This window comes from Vanessa tameamea, chromosome 5 (assembly GCF_037043105.1).
Source record: "Vanessa tameamea isolate UH-Manoa-2023 chromosome 5, ilVanTame1 primary haplotype, whole genome shotgun sequence".
Taxonomy (NCBI): Eukaryota; Metazoa; Arthropoda; class Insecta; order Lepidoptera; family Nymphalidae; genus Vanessa; species Vanessa tameamea.
The window spans coordinates 1617625-1639926 of record NC_087313.1 but is presented as its reverse complement, the minus strand read 5'-3'; the positions used below and the strand labels follow the sequence as shown (position 1 = coordinate 1639926).

At 32.2% G+C, this 22302-nt stretch overlaps 1 protein-coding gene and 1 non-coding gene across 5 annotated transcripts in view; one reads left to right on the top strand and one right to left on the bottom strand.

The window, feature by feature from the left end:
- LOC113392570 (inactive ubiquitin carboxyl-terminal hydrolase MINDY-4B) overlaps positions 1-19421 on the top strand; it is a 30517-nt gene extending 11096 nt beyond the window's left edge. Inside the window, exons 1-11 of one of the 4 annotated variants that reach the window (XM_026629068.2) lie at positions 175-470; positions 1461-1546; positions 1627-1856; positions 6935-7118; positions 8004-8069; positions 12988-13058; positions 13483-13630; positions 13961-14098; positions 16433-16512; positions 17110-17244; positions 19066-19420. In XM_026629068.2, the coding sequence (XP_026484853.1) occupies positions 428-470; positions 1461-1546; positions 1627-1856; positions 6935-7118; positions 8004-8069; positions 12988-13058; positions 13483-13630; positions 13961-14098; positions 16433-16512; positions 17110-17244; positions 19066-19129 (1245 nt within the window). In that variant the 5' untranslated portion in view covers positions 175-427 and the 3' untranslated portion in view covers positions 19130-19420. Of the gene's footprint in view, positions 1-174; positions 471-1460; positions 1547-1626; positions 1857-6934; positions 7119-8003; positions 8070-12987; positions 13059-13482; positions 13631-13960; positions 14099-16432; positions 16513-17109; positions 17245-19065 lie in introns of those variants that run through there. The other 3 variants (XM_026629063.2, XM_026629069.2, XM_026629065.2) reach the window with 3 other exon arrangements.
- Positions 2205-2277, bottom strand: Trnaf-gaa (transfer RNA phenylalanine (anticodon GAA)). The gene has a single exon. It is a non-coding gene; the product is annotated as a tRNA-Phe (tRNA).
- Positions 19422-22302: the final 2881 nt, after the last annotated feature.

Genomic DNA, 22302 nt, shown 5'->3' with positions numbered 1-22302 from the left:
TATCAACGAATTTTAATGTATTTTCAATAAACAACGCATTTATCGGCAAAACGAAGTTATTCACGCCACAGTCCTGCCAACAAAGCCTTGAAATTGATTGCTCAATGTTAAAAGCTGTTCTGCGTGTAACATAGGCAAATTGCATCAAACCACTCGTAAATGCATCCATTTGATATCAACTACCGACTCTGGTGTGACGTGTTTTAACACCAACGCTGGTGCAGTTCGAACGACCTTATTACTTGGACGTTTAAAGTTGTTTTTGTTTGACCCGCTTGTATAGAATGAAGCTAGTGCTTAATCACAATTTGTGACCATCATATGAGTGGTACTGCGTTCAAATAAAATCATTCGCAGTTGCTAGATTTCCAGCACTAGTCAAGAGATACAAAAATTAGGTATCCATTTTTGAATTCGTCTTTTGAAAATGCTTCGAGGAATCAATGATCGAGCTCTGATGCATGTAGAAGGTACGCTTATGATTTTTTTTACATATTATTTAGTTATTATGACATCGTCGTGTACAAATTCAAATTTGTATTATTGTATTCAAATAACTCTTTGCAAATACCTATTTATATATTACGTTACCTTTGGCATTGCATCAGCCCCTGATACAATGGTATTTTACGCTACTGTTATATCGTGACACGAATGCAATTACTACGAGGCAGTTCACATTTCACACTTGGAATATTGCTATTCCGATTCTTGCCTCGGTTTATTCACTTAAAATCAATTCCGTATCACCTTGTTTCAATAAAAGTCTTCGGAATGGCAATAGTATCAGTGGAACTCGTACGGTTGAACCATCCGCATCTTGCGTTTATCTGCTCTTATCTAAATGTGAATCCAGTTCATTAACATAGTTGAGCCCCTATCTTTTTTCTTTTGGACGTGATCTAGTTTACTTTTCTGAATTTCACCTACGCTTAATAACTTATCTGTTTGGAACTCGTACTATTGAAGTCGTAAAATAAAAAAATTCATTTGCATTCTCAGACAAAAGTTATATTTTACAATTTTATTGAATGACAGTTTATTTTTTTTAACCGCGATGATACGAAAACATGCACTGGGTACATCACAAGAAGAGATAATATATGGTACTATACCTTTATTTATTAAGTCTGTTGGTCTACTGTTTTTGTTACTCCAATGAAATATCTAGTTTGAAAGAAAGAGATGAAAAACTATTAAGTAGCAATATCTTATAAAACTTTATAATAATGTAAATGTTATGTAATAAAAATTTTAATCCACGTGACATATGACATGGCTAACCGAAATATTAATAATAATAAAGCTGGATTTATTGAGTTTATAGATTTTTCACATAAATTTGTCACGATCTATTTTATTGCAGATTAAAAGTTTCTTAAAGTAATTTAGTACGGAAAAATTAACAACTTCTGACATAATGTATGATGGGATAACTTTAATATTCTTTTTGTTTACAGAACGCGTGCTATATGCGCGAAATAGGCAGCCGGGCTTAAAGCCTGCCGTAGTAGGAGGGAATCCAATCACCGAAGAACTGGCAATCGTTAGTGTGCGATTGAAAACATTTTGTCCATCCATATATCTAAAACAAAATTGACCAAATACTGGTTTCCGATCCGACAGGAACTTCGTGTGACAGCATTCGGTACTTCTTCATGTCCACCACGCGGGGAATGGATCCATACTCCTCTCATAATGAGACCCTCAGACCAGCCGCTTGGTTACGGTCTCGCTGCGCCGCGGAACGGGACCAGATCCCTTCTAGCTGGCCTTCAAGCACATATTATTAAATGGTTGCTGTTCGATTCCCGTCCCATGACAAAGGATAATAAGTCTATGGAACCACCAGACAGGTTTGTTGGATCTGATTATTATATAGCTACTCCACTCAACTTCATTCGTGTAATTTTTAAATTTGGAGCAATTTCTATGAAAAATTTAATTATGGTCTGTATAGTTGTATTGAAATAACAAACACGTCTGTTTGTTGAAAGAGTTACTTCCGTATTTGTAATATTATAATATAAATTAAACTTTATTTATCAAATAAAAATATATAAAAATGTTCCAAAAAATGTTGCACCTACCCAAGGTACAGAAAAGTTATAAAATATTAAGATTCATAATCGTAGTGACGGGGATTAAAAATAGAAGAGCCCCATACGGTGTTGCCATAGTTTTTAAGTTCTGACAAAACAAATTGCCGAAACCCGGGATCGAACCAGGGACCTTTAGATCTTCAGTCTAACGCTCTCCCAACTGAGCTATTTCGGCGATACGATACAGCTCGAAATATTCGGTTGCAATTAAATTGTGCTGTTATAATACGTATTTGCTTCTTTTTATATAAATGCGAAATCACTCGAAACTCTGTCTGTCTGTCACGCTTTGGTACGAAACGAGGTTGGGTTTCACCAAGATTGGACATAGACCACTTTTTACTAATTCACGTTTCAAGGGATAAATTACGGGATGATGAGGATGCGATTCATGAAATGTAATTTGTTCTTCAAATTCGAAGTTTAAAATGTACAAATTAATATGTTGGCTTACAATATTGTAGTACGGGGTGAAAACAGTATTAAAAAAAATTCAAATACTCTTTATTCAAATAGGCTAAAAACACTTTTCAATTGAATATTTGTCACAGTGTTAAATTAAATCTAAAACTACCGCAGGTTCGGAAAGTAGTTTCTACCGAGATTAACCGACAAGGAACTCAGTATTTACTCATTTCCACCATTTTAATTATATCAACAAAGTACAATTAAATGTTAATGTAAATATCAATTGTATGTTACTGTAAAAGCTCGAACTACGGTAAATCCTAAGATTTTCCAGTAAAATTAAATGCCCAAAACGGTTTGCGATTCGAACTTTTGCCACCGTTCACTTTGTAAATCTTAGGATTTACATTTAAGGCACGGTAAACGTTCAAAAAAATTATATCATAACGTGCTATAAAATAATATCCGAAATGAAAATAATTTAAATAGGTTAGGTTAGTTATTTAAAAGTCCGAAAAATTCGTCCCTTTATAATAAACTAACTTAAAATTTCTAACTCATGTCGGTAAATACCTAGAAATGTCTAGATGTCAACAAAAACTAAGTCCACAGTCCTTTTTTATCATTAATGTTATCTTGTACTGAGTCATATGCCTTGTTTATAAATGTTTTATTCACAATTTTTTAATGGGCCATTTTAAAAAATAACTGTAGAATATTTTTATAGAAACAAAAACCATGCCCCAATAAGAATGTATTAAATATGCAAAATTGGAAACTAGGTATGATTGATTGTCACTATTTGTATGAAAAATATCTATATTATTGTGAATATACATAATAGTTGTAACTATTGTAAACATACCGTAAAACAACTTTAAAAATATCACGAAGGGCGACTGTGGTGCAAACAGTGTCGCCGTACAATATCAATAAAAAAATGTGAATATTAATATTCTTTAAGACTTTTCTCAAGATATTATATATGTTTGGTATTCTTGATTGTTGATAAAATTTGGTATGAAACAAACTTAAACAGCAAGAAAGGATACTTTTTGATACCTAAAACATATTACTTTTAAATCGCGAACGAAGCCGCTAACCTAATGCGGATTGAAAGCGTTAGAAGATTGCTAACTTAAACTTAAACTTTAATCATCTTCGAAAACTCTCATATAGTTTATTGATTTTGTATCTATGTTTTCCTTTACCTTTAAAGAAGTAACTTATAAGGACCTAACTTAAATTCTGAGGTGTGTGCCCTGGGGATGAAACTATTGCGTTGAAGTCCAACGTCTCGACAACTACCGCTGTTTCGTAATAATATCGTAGTATTTTATACCCATCCTAATTTAAAATTATTACTTAAATAAATCTTCATAGAACAAGCTAAACAAGGAATTCCGTTATATAACAAATTGCAAAGCCACGGATTCAGCGAGTGAATTATAAAATTTAATGTAATATCATTATTAAATTGTTCATATGACTCGAATAGGTCATATAAATATTGAATTAGCAACAAAAAATAAAACTACGTTCAAAAGAAATTTCTGTAAAGGATGTTCCTATTTCAAAAATTACTATACTCAAATACCAATCTCAGATTCATCCTGTAAAATATCACCAAAGTTTACACTCACATCTAGAAATACAAGATTTCACCTCACCGCACGGATTTTGTTAAACAATTTTCAAAGCTTAAGTACATTTTCACACGCTGTACCGAACAATAATTCAAGAGGGAGTGGCTTTACTGATATCCGGACAACACTGTTGGACCAGGCGACAGAATAAAATTACGGGCATTTCCTTTCAAAAACAGAGAATGTTTACAACGAACGGGGTGTTGTGGGATCAGGGTCGATATTTAGAGGATCGAGAATAAGTTTAGGTGTTATATTTTTTAAATATTTTATTTCTTTTATTCCTACTCGAACACTTCGTTTAAATACATAGAATCTGCTCGTAGTTTCTTTGTAATCCTTGCATAGCAACCTTTACAATATTAAAATCATATTGCAGAATTATTTTCTGTATGTAATTTTTTTAATATTACTATATATTTTGTACTATTGTGCTATCTCAAACTACAAACGAAAATTATATACTCATAAGTTCTCAAGAGGAATTATGTATAACTAATTATATGACGATACTTTAATAATAAAAGCATCACAATCGAATCTTTACCACATAAAATGGTAGCAGTCGCAATGTATTGAGCAAGCATTTCTTGCTTGCAAGCTTGACAAAAACGGTAGGTATAAATGCATGTGTATTATTACTACAGTTACATTTTACTGCAAGATGTAACTCCCAAAAATAAATTAGTGTAGTCCATAAGATACTGCATTTGTGATTCAAAACTAAAAATGTGGTATTATTATCGAAATAATATCGTTACTAAGAATACTTCACCCCGCAAATATATAAGGTACCTTCAAAATGCCGATCATAATTCTCTAAAAGGCCACGTGCTTTAGCATAAATCCGAACGATGGCATGACGATATTTCACTAAAATGGAACATTATAGTAAAACCAGCGAAGTTTTAAATTGACAGTATCTCATAGTTAAAATAGCGCGTCAATGTATGGACTATTCGAAGTGTGGTTGGGATTTGCCGAGGAATTTCGCTTGTTAAAATGTTTCTATAACGACCTCCTTTACCAAACTTTCGAGGGGATGTTGGATAATGGAAAAACAGAATTTTACTAACCTCTAGGGTAACTTTTATTTTCCGGAAAGAAATATATTATAAAACAAAATTGTCATTGTTGATTATTATCATAACACACTTTGTTAAAAATATCCCATTGGTTATAGTCTTTTACAGAGAAAATATTATCTGAGATACATAAAACTTTATCTTTGCTTGGTGGGTTTTGTACAAGCCCGTCTGGGTTAGTACCACTCATCGTATATTTCACAGCCACAGTTGTGTTCCGGTTTGAAGGGTGAGTGAGCCAGTGTAACCACAGGCACGAGAGACATAACACCTTATTTCACAAAGTAAGGAATGGTTAAAATTTCTTACGGCGCTAATGTCCATGGACTATCACCAGAAGGATCATATGGCAACCCACGTTATAAAAATACACAGAAAGTTGCGAAGGGGTTTCGTATTTATATGAACCCTAAATTTATATTATGTTATGTTATGAAGCATATTGGTTTTGATCGTGGAAGCCGATACTGGAGTGAATGGCGCTGTAAATTTCCAGTGAAGTGAAGACGTGGTAAACCTATCGTTACTGCTTCTATTTTTAAAATAGAATATATTTATAGGTCGTTGTACAATGTGCTAAGCGTACCGATACTAAATGCAGCTGTTATAATGTACGTTGCTGTATCACGAATGATTAAAAACTTAAAAGGTTAACATTTACAAACTAACTATGTCAAGAACCTATATATCCATATAAAAATTCACGATAAATCAAGAATGTGTTTACGACTTTTAAATACTTAGAGAAAAACTCATTCATTGTAAAAGTTTTTGTTTTTTATTTTGGTTTACATTACATTATATTTGGGTAATTAGTATTTACGTTTATTTAAGTAAGTATTCTTAATGCGCTATCAACTATGGTTCCAAGAGTTCGGTCTGAACTGCAACTTGCTGAAATTTTGCATTCACATTAACACCGATGTAATCTTGGTTTTATATAATATTTTATTTATTTAATAATTTGTTTTTACTTTTTTAATTATGTTTTACTTTATCCTTTTTTGGTTCTTCGAAATGATATTTTTTTATTTTTATATTTTGATGTTGAAATACTAGGTCAGCTGTCTGGAAACTTCAGTTATATTTAATAAATTTTCATTTATATTTAATAAATACGCAGTTAAGAGCAAGTGGAAATAAATATGTTACATCAACATTATACCGTGTCCTCCACAATTTTTTCCTAGTTTGATATCTTAAAAAAATAAAACTACTACTCTCCAGCAATGTCAAGACAAAGTAAATTATAATATTTCGCTCTTGTTACATAATGGACGCGGCTCATCATCATCACAACTGTCCGTGGCTTAAAAACCATGCCGCGCGCATTGCCGCTTTGCCCATCGCACCGCCGTTTGCGGCTCCCGTTGCCGTGATGGTTATATAAAATGAATCTCGTAAAATTATTATTGAAAAGTGCTTTTAAGAGTCTATTTGAATAGTTTGAAATAAAAATAAATCGAAGAAAAAATATATATAAATAAATCGTAGATTTACATTGCTCATGTGATTTCCGTTCTTCATTGAAAAACATTTATGTCAGCATTGTTTGGTATTACGTCCCTTGTGTTTGGAATACACTATAAACCTGTACAAAGTATTTTTATTAGTAAGCTCTGATTTTTAAGTACTCTGTATTAACAGTTGCTACTTATAATGGCACATTTTTTTACCTTTACTTAATGTTTAGCTATTTACGTCCTAATGAGGATCGTCAAGAAGAAGCTTTGTGGCGAGCTTGCAGCGAAGTGATATGGCGTTGTGGCGGTGGTTTCAATGCTCAAACTGAAGTAAAAGTAGTGGTAGCTCTGCCAACCAGCACCATTTATGTGCAACACAGTTCGACTTATTATCAAGATGGGATCACTGAAATGGTAAAATTTTAATTAATTTTTATAATCCTTTATCGTAAAGCTGTAGACTGTAGCTGTAGACTGTAATTCGATAAATTATTTATTATTGTCTACGTCTACAGTTGATTGCTTACAGTAATATAAATTTTGTGAGATTAGTTAATATTTATATTAATTTTGTTGTGATAAGTTTAAAAACCAAAATGACTCGGAACTCGGATTAAGCCGAGGTAACTCTAAAAAATGAGATATTGTTCCTTAATACAGTGGATCTCACTCTCTTAATTTCATCCTCTTAATCTTCTTAATTATTTTTTTATTACACCAAGACGGTTAATGAATATTATTATTTGCGTTTTTCGGATTTAAAATACGAATCGAACTTCATAAAACGAAGACAGTCCTAATAATATTTACTTTAGTTTAAATTACTGCGGTCAAAACATAAACCATTAGAAATCAAAGAGTGCCTTCAGTGCAATTTAAATTCATATAAACACGATAAGTTCACTAAACTTCTCATAACATGTTACAATTATTAGAAATACTGATAGGTTCTATGAAGTTTAAATGTGAACAATATTTGTAGGTTTTCGCTATAGATAAATACTACCTTATAGTCTTGCAGCACCGTACGAGTGAAAAAAGAGAAAGGTCTTATATGTAGAAATTCTAATCTTTTTTAAAATTCGACCTTGAAATTTCAGTCATGCTTGAAGTAGATAATATAGAAAAATTATGTAAAAAAATTGTAAGGATGTACTTAGAGTGATATAATATATTTTTATATGCGATGTCTAAAACACTACACTATCTCTGAAATCAGATAAGAGCAACCGAATGATGGATGGATTCTGAATATAAGATTTTATTTCCACAGACTAATTTGGTTGTTGATGTTTCAAGCTGCACTTATTCGAATTTAAAAGTCTGGAGGATTTGCAAATATTTCTGAAGAGATACTTGTACTTGGTGAGTATTTGTGTAAATAAAATATTATTTCCAACAATATTGAACTATTACAAATACAAGTTTTTATCTGTTTTTATTCTTGCAATTCTGAGTTTTGAGATTTGAAAAAGCGGTAACGCCGAATACTCTGTTTAGTTTTAATGGTAAGACAGTTGATATCATTACAGGCACAAGGGACATAACATCTTAGCTACCATTTTGAGGGTCCGTTGTTGTAAACTGTATAAAGATAAAGGGCATTATAAGGATTGACCGACTTATCAACTCACAGTTTAAATTTCGAGGAAAGTTTTGTTTCATACAGAAAGGGAAACAAAGGGCTTGTTCCCTTAATCTTCGAGTTGTTGTTTGAATTGTGGTTCTTTTAACTTTATACACCAAGGGAAATAAAATGTTTATAATATTTTTGGGCTCCAATAAACCTGATGCGGTTAAAATGCAATAATATTTATTAATATTCCACGAGTAAAACCGTGACTGATAATTTTAGTGGTTAATAACAGTGGTGACCCTCCACGATGCATTGATTGAATCTGGCATGCGTATCCGCAAATGAGAAATGAAAAATTCGATGAATTATTTTTTAATAAATCAACAGTGGACAATTAATCGTCCACTGACTTGGATCTTATTTAAATCCCAGAGTAAATAACCAATTGTTTTTTGGCTTTGGCAGAAGTAGGTTCCTGGTCTCATAATTATAAATAAATAGGAGGAGAAAATATGCCATTCAATAGCAAGTTTATCCATTAGCTTGAAAATTGGGATATTTCATTCTGCATCCAAGTAACCATCATAGTTTGTGGCGTATCTTGTAACGTAGCTGGTTATTGATAAACTATATTAAAAGCGATACAGAATATTATATGCTTATAATTTTACCATTTATCCAACCATATCATTTATGTTCATATGACTGCTATGACTTGGATGCATTGGAATGTGTAGTCAAAATTGAAAGAGTAATTCGAAATTCAAAATTACGTTATTTGGGGTTAATTTTTTAATGTTTGCGAGGCACGTAACAATACGACGTAAGAATGATAGTATTTTTTTATTTCTGAGATAACCGCAAATTATTTGTGTCAATGAATACGTTTACGAACAATTTCCAAGATAATAATAACATATATATGTATGGACGCTATTTTTGTCATGTTATTTTCTTAAAATCATATATATCCAAGCATTAAATCTTTCTGAAGTAGACTTAACTCTTAAGACTTACACTGTCGGTCTGCTTGGAACTTTAATCATTAGGAGACGGTTGGACTGGCCGATACCAGTTTTTTTAGATATTTATTAAACATAAATTATTTCTTCTAACCAATATTCTTAAAGAATTTATTCGTATCTGTTTTATAAACTACGGGTTTTCGATAATAAAAAAAAATATATGTAACTTTAATTTCAATAATAATATCTGTAGAAATTTGTTAATTTGTATTTATTTTAGGATCGTGTGACGGCATATTATATTTATCTTTTGAAAAATCACTTTGTGGTTAAGTATCATCCACTCATCAAGTCATATTCCACAAACATAGTGTTGTTGTATTCCAGATGGAAGGGTGAGTGAACCAGTGTAACTATAGGCAAAAGGGACATAAAGTCCTAGTTCACGAGGTTGGTGGTTAATATTTTTATGGAACCAATGTTCGTTGGGCATTGGTGACCACTTCACATCAATTGGCATAACTGCCAGTCTATCTTTTTATACCAAAAATAACTGCAACTGTATGCTTGGTGCATTGTTACGACGCACTCCTTGGTGAAAAAGTATCTCAGGATAAACTCCCTATTTTCCCCAAATGAAATGGAGGTTAACACAATATAATTATTTCAATGCAGACATTAAATAAACTAAAATTTTCCAGTTGAAGTTTTTATATAAATTTTGACTACTCAGTAAATAACAGTGCGAGCTGTTGAATGCGAGATGAAATTATTTTATTCGTTAAAATAATTTCAATTATATAAGAACAAAAATTAAAATAAAACACGAAACCGTCGCATTATGCGCTCCATCGCTGTTTAATTATGCATTTGCAAATGACCGCTGTTTTACATTTTATCTGGATTATGCGCCGCGGAACGATCATTATACGATGGTATATTCGAAATTCATTGAATCGATCGCCTGAAAATTTCGCTGTATGATAACTTGTATGTAAAAATTGATGTTGGTAGGTATTAGACTGGCAATCGGCCATCCGACGACCAGTGGTCACCACAGACCATAGACATTAACGCTGTAAGAACCATTGACCATATTTAACATCGTCGATATGTCACCAACCTTGGTAACTAAGACGTTATGTCCCTTATGCCTGTTATACTGACTCACTCACTTTATGCCAGAACAAAATAATACTAAGTATTGCTGTTTGGTAGTAGATTCTATTTTGTTGAGTGGATGGTACCTACTTAAATGAGCTTGTACAAAGTCAATCAAGTCAATTGTAAAGATTGAAATCACCATAAATGTTGTGTACGATATGTGTAACGTAAGGTAGATAGAATATTATTTGAATAAACCAGTCTGCTTTTAATCTCGGCCTTTCATTGACGTAACATTGGCGCAGTCGGTTTCTTTTAAAAGTATTACCGGATTTAAACAGTTATTAATAAATCCTAAAATGCCTATCGGTAAAATAGAACCTTTTTCGGTCGAATCACATAACTGGGACAGTTACGTGCGTCGTCTGAAACAGTTTATAACTTTAAATAGTATCGACGACGGACTTAAAGTCGCCACGTTGTTAACATTAGTCGGTGCCGAGTGTTACAATTTACTTTGTGATTTGTGTTCGCCCGATCACCCGGAGGATAAAGAATTCGATCAGCTCGTTGAGCTGCTTAAACATCATTTGCAACCTGAAAAGTCCGAGATAGCCGAGAGACACATTTTTAGACAAAGAACCCAATTACAAGGTGAAAACATTCGTTTATATCTACAAGTATTAAAACATTTGGCTAAGACTTGTAACTTTGGGTCGAATCTGGAGGAGAATCTACGGGATCAATTTGTCTCCGGATTATATTGTGAAGAAATGCGGTCGAGAATATTCGCCGAGAAGGATATCGACTGCAAGAGGGCTGTGGAACTGGCTAGCGCTCTCGAGGCGGCGGAGTGGCACGCGAGCACGGCGGCGCAGATGCGCTGCACCGGGTGAGCGGCAACGGGCCAGCGGCGCGTGCGCGCGTTAGCGGAGCCGGCCGAAGTGGCGACGCGGGCGGTGCAGCGGCGAGCAGCGTCGGTGGCGATCGGGCAGCGGACGGATCAACATCGTTTGACCAATCACGATGAAAGTTGACCCAAATAGAGTTTCATGGAGAATGTTTTTACGCTATGTGTATAGCGTAAAATTTGAAAATTGTAATAGCGTAAAATATTTTGTTGCAATTTGCCACTAGATTGCGCTTCAGCACTCCTTCTTCGATACCGATCGAACCGATCGCAATAACTATAATTGGTTTATACAGACAGGACAACGAGCCGGCCTTTGCTATATAAATTGTATGAATTTATTTTTACTCAGTTTTTTCTTAATAACGCATGAATATGAAATGGAAATTGTGGCGGAGCGTAAGATGGACTTCCTAAGTGTCATTCTTAGCAGAATTTTAATCAACATTAGCAGCCTATGAATTGACCACTGCTGGGCTAAGGCCTCCTCTCCCTTTGAGGAGAAGGTTTGGAGCATATTCCACCAGCTGGTCCAATGCGGGTTGGTGGAATACACATGTGGCAGAATTTCATTGAAATTAGACACATGCAGGTTTCCTCATGATGTTTTCCTTCACCGCCGAGCACGAGATGAATTATAAACACAAATTAAGCACATGAAAATTCAGTCGTGCTCGCCTGGGCTTGAACCCGAAATCATCGGTTAAGATGCACGCGTTCTTACCGCTGGGCCATCTCGAATCTTAAACATTTGTTACAATTAATAGAAGCAACTGCTTTTACAAATCTCCGATGATATATCATATTTGTCTAAGGCTATAAAAACGCTGCTGTTTTTTTTTCACGCATTCGTATTTTGACATGATATTTGTGCCAACATATTTGGCGTGTTTCAAAGAATATTTTCGGTTAAACATTATTATACAAAATAATTCAATGAATAACGTCGCCAAGTGGCCGGTCTGCTAGTTTGCTAAAATAATATTATTAAGAGAAAGATTTCGACAAAATTAAAAAAAAAGTATATTAAAAAATTGTTCATGCTACAATATGAGGTATGCGGTTTATTATTTTAAAAAGTACATATATAAAAACTGATAGAAATATATGCTTTTAGTTTTAATACAACATGTAAATCTTCCATCTGAAAACTTCTTTACAATTTATTCGAATAACACCGCGAGCGACCTGGCGAAGCACTGCGAACTCCTTTCAAGGTTTTTTATAAATGCTGAAGACGTCACAGCACTTAGTGACTTTAGCTTGAAATTTGATCATTTAGTTGTACATTTGATTTTATATAATCTTGGGCAATTTATTTTGAAGAGTGATCATTGATAAGTATGGTAATTTAATAATGAATATTAATAATGATAAAAAATTATAACAATTAAAAATATAATTAAAACTGACAAAATCTATTTAATTGACTACAACGGATTACCGGGCATGCGACATTGCCTTATTTCTTAAATAATACAATACTCACTTGTCAAGTCAATGATACAAGCGATATGAAAAAACCATAGAATACGAATAAAATCATGAATTCATTAAATTTTGAGTAAATATTAAAATAAATAATTATGAAACCACAAGTGATTTCGAATACAGTCTACTGAAAACCATCGACAAGGAACTCATCAAACCATTTGAATTACATTCATTTCTTGAACAGAATTTAAATTTTGTATGACCTGTATAAAAATCAGTTTTTTTTTTAAATAGTTTCAGTCTGAAGACGGTTCGGGATCTCTGCTGCTCTTATACGCTTGTATCTTATCGAGAGGCTGCGAGAAGTAAGTATAGTATAATTTCACTTCATTTAAATTTATCGTAAACAACGTACATATTTTGGTCTTATGCCTGATTTTTCCGGTCATATCTAATAACTGACACATCGGATTACAAGAGTGGAAAATGTGTGTTTTTGCACATGCGCCAGTTTCATCTATTTCAGCCAGTTCAGTCATTTGAATTACTATCCTTACTGATAATAATCAATGATCCTATAGTACCGAGTCTAAAACGCTGAAATTTGGAACTTGGGTTTTTTTTCTAATATAGGCATCCACTAAGAAATTAAATTGGAAGGGTAATTTTATACAAACTCTGACGAAGTCGGTGCGACTTCGTGTTCGTAATAGGAATAATCATAAGAACTTTGTAATTGATACAATTATAAGATAAGTATCAAGTATCCTGACATGTTTTTCTTTACAGCGTTAAAAAAGATCTCGACGGTAAGCTGACCTATCTCGTGTCGACGCAAGTGGAGGGTTCACTCAACGTGACGACCCTCGTTCTGTCCGGCCGCGCTACCCCTTATTTGCATAACGGAGTGCAATATGTTGGCGATGAAGATCATTATGTAAGAGATAACTTTATTCCATCAACGTTTGTAATTTAGTTGTCAAGTTTTGATCTCATTGTGAGGTGTTTTATTTTTATACATTAGTTATTGTTTCCAATTTCTTTAGTTCGAAAGCAATCCTGCTAAAACTGCGATACAAATAAATCAACATTTCAACCCGACTATGTAACTTGATTGTATTTGATAGTTTTTTTTTTACATTCTTATATTTTAATTTTGGAGTTGTAAAAAAATTTGACAGCTTAAAGAAACGATATGTTGTGTTAGTCGCGACTAAGCTTATCTTGCTTCCTCCGGTATAAAGGTTTAAACAAAAAACATTTCCAGGCTATGCCACAATTCGGGGTGCTATCACGAAGCCCCGTTGGCCTTCTGGTTTGGTATGGAAATGATGACAACATTACCAAGAACATATCGAGGCAGTACCCTGGATCGAGGCTGAAAACCCCAGCTCTTCCTATTTGGGTTTAGTATAGTAATATTATACGTATATTATGTTTCAGTCAGTCCTGAGTGTGATAAAGATTAATATGACTCGTACTTCAAAATATACCGACAATTATAGCTTTAAACTGACCTTGTGAACCTTATGTCGGGATGTATGCTACACTTATTGCCTCACTTATCTTAAGATTTCATATTAATAAAATACAGTATAAATACTCATCATTGTATAATAAGAGTATTTTGAAATTTCATTAAATCTTGTAAAATGACGATTCAAAATTACTTTCAAGAGTCTACTTGAATAAAGTATATTTTGATTTGATTTCGAGAAGTCGTTTATTAAATTGAATTACAAAAAATTTAAATCATACTTTTCCATTTTATATATAATTATAGTTTTTATTGTTATTAGAAGTCATATCTGAATCATATTTTATTTTAATTATTATATATTAATTATTATATATATATATTCTAGACTCTAACTTGATAACTACATTTTTGCTTAACACCTAAAGGCTAACCCCATAAAACGCGAGGACGCCCACTAGTTGAATAGTTGTCTTTCCTGAATCAACAAAAACCACTCAAAGTACTGTGGCTCCTAATTTAGAATATAAGTCCTGTGATAACTCAAACTATGGCTAAACTGGGTTTGATTACGAGTATAATTAAATCTCAATATAACTGATATTTTGTATAATAGAATATGAAAATATTAATAAGCATGCAAAATAATCCAGGTTCCATAACGTTTTGTGTTGCAATTATTACAATCATAAACGTTCAGTTGTAATTAAAATCAAATTTGAAGAATCACTTATACAAATGGGTACTTAAAATAATCCCGCGCTATTTTGTTAATCAATACCAATGTTTGTTAAAGTCTACTAAGTGAATGTGATTTTAATTATATTTTTATAAATAGAGAGAGTAATTAATGTATTAGTTTGAACGATTTTCAATGGGAACAAATGTTACTTTATCCGCAAACAGTCCGATAGTCACAATTAAATTATAATGTAACGGATTTATTTGCTATTTTGAATGCAGCATTTGACACATAAATCTAAACCTGCATTAATGACAGTTTAACTGACAGATATTGTAATTTCGGTCATAGCAGGTGCTACGTAATTTATTTAATTTGCATATTGTTTGAGCGATTAATTTGTCATCTTTGACAATGCAGTTAAAAATATTTTCACGTATGGGAGCACTTGGTTGATTTACTTGGTGGTAGGGCTTTTTGCAATGCGGCCTGGGTAGGTATTAAAATCTAGTCACTCATTAAAACCGAACAAACCAAACAAATATAGTATGTTGTGTTAGAGTTTGAAGGTTGAGTGAGCCACGGTAAGTATAGGCAAAAGAGACATCATATTTTAGTTATGAAGGTTAGTTTGATGCCTCCGTGGTCGAGTAGTGTGTCCACCGGTTTTTATGGTTACGCTACTCTGAGGTCCCGGGTTCGATTCCCGGCTGAGTCGATGTAGAAAAAGTTCATTAATTTTCTATGTTGTCTTGAGTCTGGTTGTTTGTGGTACCGTCGTTACTTCTGATTTTCCATAACACAAGTGCTTTAGCTATTTACATTGGGATCAGAGTAATGTATGTGATGTTGTCCAATATTTAAAAAAAAAGAAAAAAATGGTAGATGATAGTGATAGTTACTTTTACAAGTTTTTATTTAACTTGCAATGTAAGTATGTACGGGTGAAATCTTGCAACTCAATTTTGAAGGAGACATCTTAAGCCGATTGAGCTGAAATTTTTTATACACGTTCAGTTGGATGACAATGCATGATTAATTAACGTCAGTCTAAATTCTGCATGGCGGATATTTTTTTAAATTTATTTTCTTCAATATGGGTATCAAATAAAAGAGCTTACTGAGAATAAGTCAAAAAATAAGGTGACGTCACTGTAAACCAGTAAAGTAAAGTTGTAAAGTTTTTAGCGCTTGCCTATAATATGTATATCAAATGAAAGGACTTACTGAAAATACGAATACGAGTTTAATTACTTGAAAGTTAATAATTAAAAAAGGTTCTTTACTTTTCATTTATTTTACAGTGTCAATGTCAATGTGGTCGTGATCAATTTCCACCAGATGGCCCTTTAACAGTCTACTTACCTAATACAAAAAGAATACTTAAAAAAAATAACAACATTTAAAAAAAATATCTGTTGGTGTATCCCAATTAAAATTAATTGACTATATTTAATATTATAATATTAACTAGATATGGATTATCGATTGATGAATGTTAGTAGTTTGTCTTCGAAAATATTTATGTTTAAAAAAAAAGGTCTTATAATATGTTTTCTATTATTTTATCCACATTCTAGGTGACAAGCTGCTCTGGTCATTATGGTGTCCTTTTCAATACGAATCGTGAGCTTTTGAGGAACTATCATGCTGAACGGAGGTAAGACTTAAACGAAATTTAAATCCACTTTAAAAAAAACCTGAACACAATTTTGATTGTTTTGGGTCTCAATCATAAGATGATACAAATTCACCCCAATGCTAAGCAAAACTTTCTTGTAAAAAAAGTATAAAAATGAATAGGAAAAATACTCCTGATAATACTACTGATAAAATAATCGTTATTATTTATCAAGGATATCCTTAATTCAAAGAAAATTTTATCATCTATGTACTTTTCCCCATTCGTAATTGTCAGTTGAATGTGTTGTAGTTAACAATATTTATTAAAAAAAAAACATTCCGGGATTAAAATATTTGTTTCGTAAAATTCAAATTTGGTTAATATCTTGTTACGTGCTGTCTTTCAGGATAATACTACAATTGGTTTATCTGTCAAATTTACTTGCCAATAGTTAAAATGTATCATGAATAAGTTAGTAAATTTTACTTTCATAAACAATATATGTGAACACTTTAAATGGAAAATATTGTGTCATAATTTTTCAAACATAAAACATAGATTAAATTATAAATAAATATACATAATGATATTATAATGCTTCAGTATCTAGATTACAATCTGTTTTATTTCTAGATTTGATATTCACTACTATACTTGTGGGGGGTGTCATATTCTTCTCAACGTTGACACTCGAGCTCACGAAGATAGCGTGACTCTGAGAAATGATGACATCAGCGCAACTCCACTGGAGAAGCTCATTCATACCAAGTAATAAAAACATAAACTAAAAAAAATCAACAAAATATAACTGACTCGAAATTTTTTCTTAAAAAATGTGCTAAACACCTAATAAAACATCTCAAAAAATTAATTCAAATCAATTCATAAATGACGAAGGTCTGAATGAGGAAGTGATAATAAGAAATATAGAACCGATCTTATAATGAAATAAATAATGAAAATTAGAAGTTGGTTCAGTCAATTATATTTTTTACAAAACCATAATAACCATAATAGAAGATAATTAATGTGATGAATTTCAGATAAGTTATATGACCTATATAATCCAAAACGCATAAATGTTGGCATTTCAGTAGTGGTAGGACTTCGTGCAAGTCCGTCTGGGTACCATCCACTTATCAGATATTCTACCACTAAACATCAATACTTAGTATTCTTGAGTGAGTTTTGAGTTTTGTTCATTGTGTAGTAACAGGCACAATGAACAAAACATCTTAGTTCACAAAGTTAATAGCACGTTTGCGACCTAAACCTTAAAATGTATTATATCCGCTTGTAATCTTTTAATTGTAAGGCAAGTAATAAATGAGAGACATGTCTCTGTAGATCGGCCACTTACAAATCTCAAGTCAGTTTAATTTTACCAATTGCGGAAATTATACGAGAAACTGTTGTAGTTATTTCGTAAAACTATCTTGCCAACTTAAAGTGGCATTGAGCCAGAATAACTTGGCCTACTCTTCTGCCCTTAGTTGAGAATTTAGGTAATGGATCTGCAAACTTTGTACAGTATCTTAGAGGTCTAAAAATAAATTTTCTCTGTGACTTATATGGTTAAAATTTCCCAAAATGCTCTTAGCAGGAATTTAATTTGATATATCAAGCTAAGATTTCTTGGAATGTGACACGATCTCTGATTATATCTGGTAAAGTTTGTTTAAAATGATAAACTTCATTTTCTAAAACTCAACTAAAATTCGCAGAAACTTAAAGCATTCACTGAATTCAAAGAAATACACGGTATGAATTTTAAACATTTTTAACAACAGTAGCCAAACTGCTGTCTTGAGTAATAATTTATTCATAGTTGTTTTTTAAGTAATCATAGAGGAACTTCATTTTAATTATTGTATTAAGTAGGAATTCTTTTTTACAATTCTTAACAAATATACTACTATAGAATTGTATATAATTGTAATACATAATATTAGTATTATGACTTTAATAGTATTTGTCGGACTCCTCGGTTTAATACTTTTGCACGCTTTGACTGTTTGTTTATTTTTTATTTATTTAAAGAAAAATAAAGTACATTTTTAACATCATGTCTAGCTGTGTGTCGTGAATAATAAATGGTTTTGCTGTGCTCTCTGAACAGTAGAAAAATCCATATAATAAAAATATTAGTTTGTTTTAAATATAATCAATAAGATCTCTTCTATAAAATGATAACGTACAAAAATGTGATTAATTTTTTTATAAATATTATGTAATGTAATGTTAATCATGCAATTAATGGATTTTAAGTCAGTTACATTTAATCGATCGAGCTGAAATTAGGTGCATGCATCAGATATTGACTACGATACAATTGTGAAATATGCTGATTCAATTATAGCAATTTTTTTTATATGCATGTTTATTTCTTGCATACTATTTATATCAATCAAGTATTCCATAAATAACTTAAGTAAGACATTTAATTGATTCCAGTATAAATATCAATTCGTTTGTCTCCAATCTCAATCCTAAGTTATATAAGATCTTCAACAGACCGTTCTAGCAGCTCCAAATGCAATACGTTGAAATACAATTGTTCATTGTTTCACAAACACTAACCTGTTTCAGGTGGCAGGACGCCAAGATCACTTGGTCTGGCCCGGTGCCCTTTGCGGGAGACTCGCCGAACTAACGGCTTAGTGTCTAATTGCTCCAGCAATCGGCTTTGGTCTAGTGGAGCTGAATCTGGCTGTTATAATTGCTTTACGATATCATTCAACTAAATTGTATGGTATATGACGCAGATTTTAGATGCATTTTATTATTTTGCTTATTATATACATGTATGTAAAGTGGGATTCGTTTTTTGATTTAATATAGATTTTAAATTTTTATTTGTGTTAGATTTACTGCTTTATGTTTTCGCAATTTCGGAAAGTAAGATGTAGATTACTTGATGCTGTTTCTTAGGTCCTTTTGTTTTGTTTCTAGTTGTTTAATCAAATAAATGAAATGCTTTACTGATGTTTTGTTTTAATTATTATATTTCTTTATATATTTAAATAAAACTCTTATTCATTATATTCATATTAGCGACATATTTTTTTCTTCATTATATTGTTTCACGTGTGTAGCAATATTTTATATTTATTATCTATACTTTCCGATTCTTTCATTAAATCATATTCAATAAAAAAATATTTATTTTCATTAAAATTATTAATATAAAGGACTTATATGTATGAAATGGTAAATAAATCCAAAGGAAATGAATAATATTATTCATCATCAAATGTTGGTACAACCTACATCTATAGGTTATAATCAAACTAATATAAAAAATACATATTATTTTATGAGACCTCAAATACCGTTTAACTAACCATGATGGATGGGCCCCTTGACGAATGTTATAGAGCATCGTTTATCATAATTTGTGTCAATCGAAACGTATCCTCACTTCCGACGTTTCTGGATGATATTTTTTTCTGATGTATTATCAGCATTTAATCCCAAGGTATGATGAATTGCAACTCACTGTGTACGAGGATATATTGGAAAATATAATAAATTTTGTAAAGAATTAAAGGAAACATTCAAATATGTTAATGGTCACTTTTGTTCAATTTCGTTTACACAATTGATATTTACAAGGCTTGTTCTATCAGTCAGAGAGGCTTGGTTTGTTACTTACTGTCCAAGCAGGTTTAATCGTGTTGCTTTCCATCACCGCCGAGCACGAAATGAATTATAGATACAAATTAAGCACATCTCGGCAAAACCACGATATTGAAATCTCAGTGCCAATTTCACTTATCGACTTTCAGTTAAGATTACCAGTGAGCTATTTCGGCTACAATACGTTCATATATTGCACACAAACTTCACAATTCAGAAATTTTCGGAAAATCGCAACTGATATTATATCAGTTTATAACTTTTCACGTAAAATTTAACGTCGGCTTAAACGTAACGTTGATATGGGTAACTTCTCTGCATATATTAAACAAGTTTAATCATCGAATAAAATTTTATTGGCACCAATCTTGTCCGCTACGGCCGACCAGTCCGGGAGCAATTAGCGATTGTTATGGCTTTGTTACAGACTAGCCATATTATAGACAATTCGATTAAATGATTTACGAAAATATAAATACTAAAATGACATATGTTCTATTCAATTCTAATATCAGTTGCTCAAAAACAACTGTTACTCTTTATGTATATTATGCGGTAATATATTGATTTCTTTTTTATTTTAACGTTTTAGTTTTTATCGTTTTCTACATAATAAATAAAAAATTAATACGTGAAAAATTAAAACTGAAGATTTCAGTACAGAAATCTAATATAAGCAGATTTTCATTATATGCAAGCAACGCGAATTTACCATCTTCTCTATTGAAATTACTATATTTAGTAATTTCAATGACTTCTCGTACCAGTCGGGGTATGTAATGGCGTTCTGTCGCGAATATCTGAGCATTATGAAACTCGATCCAATCGTTCGGCCCGGCTAGATATAGATAGGGAAGATGGGTTTCAACTGTCGAAAGTATGGAATCCAGTGATAAAGTTATGCAAACCCTTGAATAATAATATAAAAAATTCGCGAATCGATACGATGAGTTTCGTTTGTAAAACACGGGATCGAGTTTCGAGTGTAAATAAAACAAATAGTAGGGGTGAAAGTGACAGTGGTAGTGGTGACCAGTGTTTACGCAGCAAACGTACGAGAAAGGAGGTAGTCCGATATGGCCACTTCTAATGCCGTCAACATCTACCCGCAAACGTCAGTCTCGTGAACAAGACATTCGTAGATAATGTCGAAATATCGAGCTCCACCAAATAAAAATAAAAAACATGGTAAATATCCCGTTTTAAATACTGTTAGTAATAAAAATAACCATGTTAATTTAAAATCTTATAACCAAAAAGTTGTCTCGAAAATTGAATAAACCCAATTGAATTCTATCAGATGTCCTGTAATGAGAAACCATAACACAAAGAAATTTGTGGGTGGGTTTCCGAAAGCAATGTCACCTTTAACCTTATTTATTTTTATTTATTGTACAAACATAATTATTTTGAAGTATAAAGACTTCAGTCTGAATGTATATCGGGTAAAATATTGATATATATCAATATTGTCGTCTAATATAACTGATTAATTTTTAATTATTTTATTTTTAGACACAAAAGTCACAATTTGACTTTGAGTTGGATTGGCCTAATTGTTGTATTAAATATTTCAATTTATTTCCTAATGTGTAATGATTCATTTTTTGAAAAAAATCTATATTAAGCAAAAGTCAATATTAGAATATTAAGTTAGTTAAATTTATAAAAGGAATCGAGAATTTTCTCGTTTTCCTCTTTGAAAATAATATTCATATTTTCAAATTATTTCTTATTAATTCAACGCTCTATGCGAACGTTTATCTGTGTACCACATTTACTGACAAATTCCGTGAATGGTAGCACTTTGCTCGGACTATACTGATTTATGACAGGAGCCGGCCATTTGGCTATTGTCCCCGCCAATTATTTGTGTGACTCGATGAACGACATATCTTGGATAAAACTTTGTCACCTCATAGAACGTTATGCGTAATGTGTATTTGAAGTAAAAATGAACAAGAAATATAATTAACAAGCGGTGCCCGCGACTTCGCGCGCGTTTGAATTGAACAAAATGGTTATTGTTGTATCCTAAGTTACTCCTTATTACATCAGCTATCTGCCAGTGAAAGTCCCGTCAAAATCGGTCCAGCCGTTCCAGAGATTAGCCGGAACAAACAGACAGACAGACAAAAATTGTAAAAAATGTTATTTAGGCATATGTACCGTGTATACATACATATG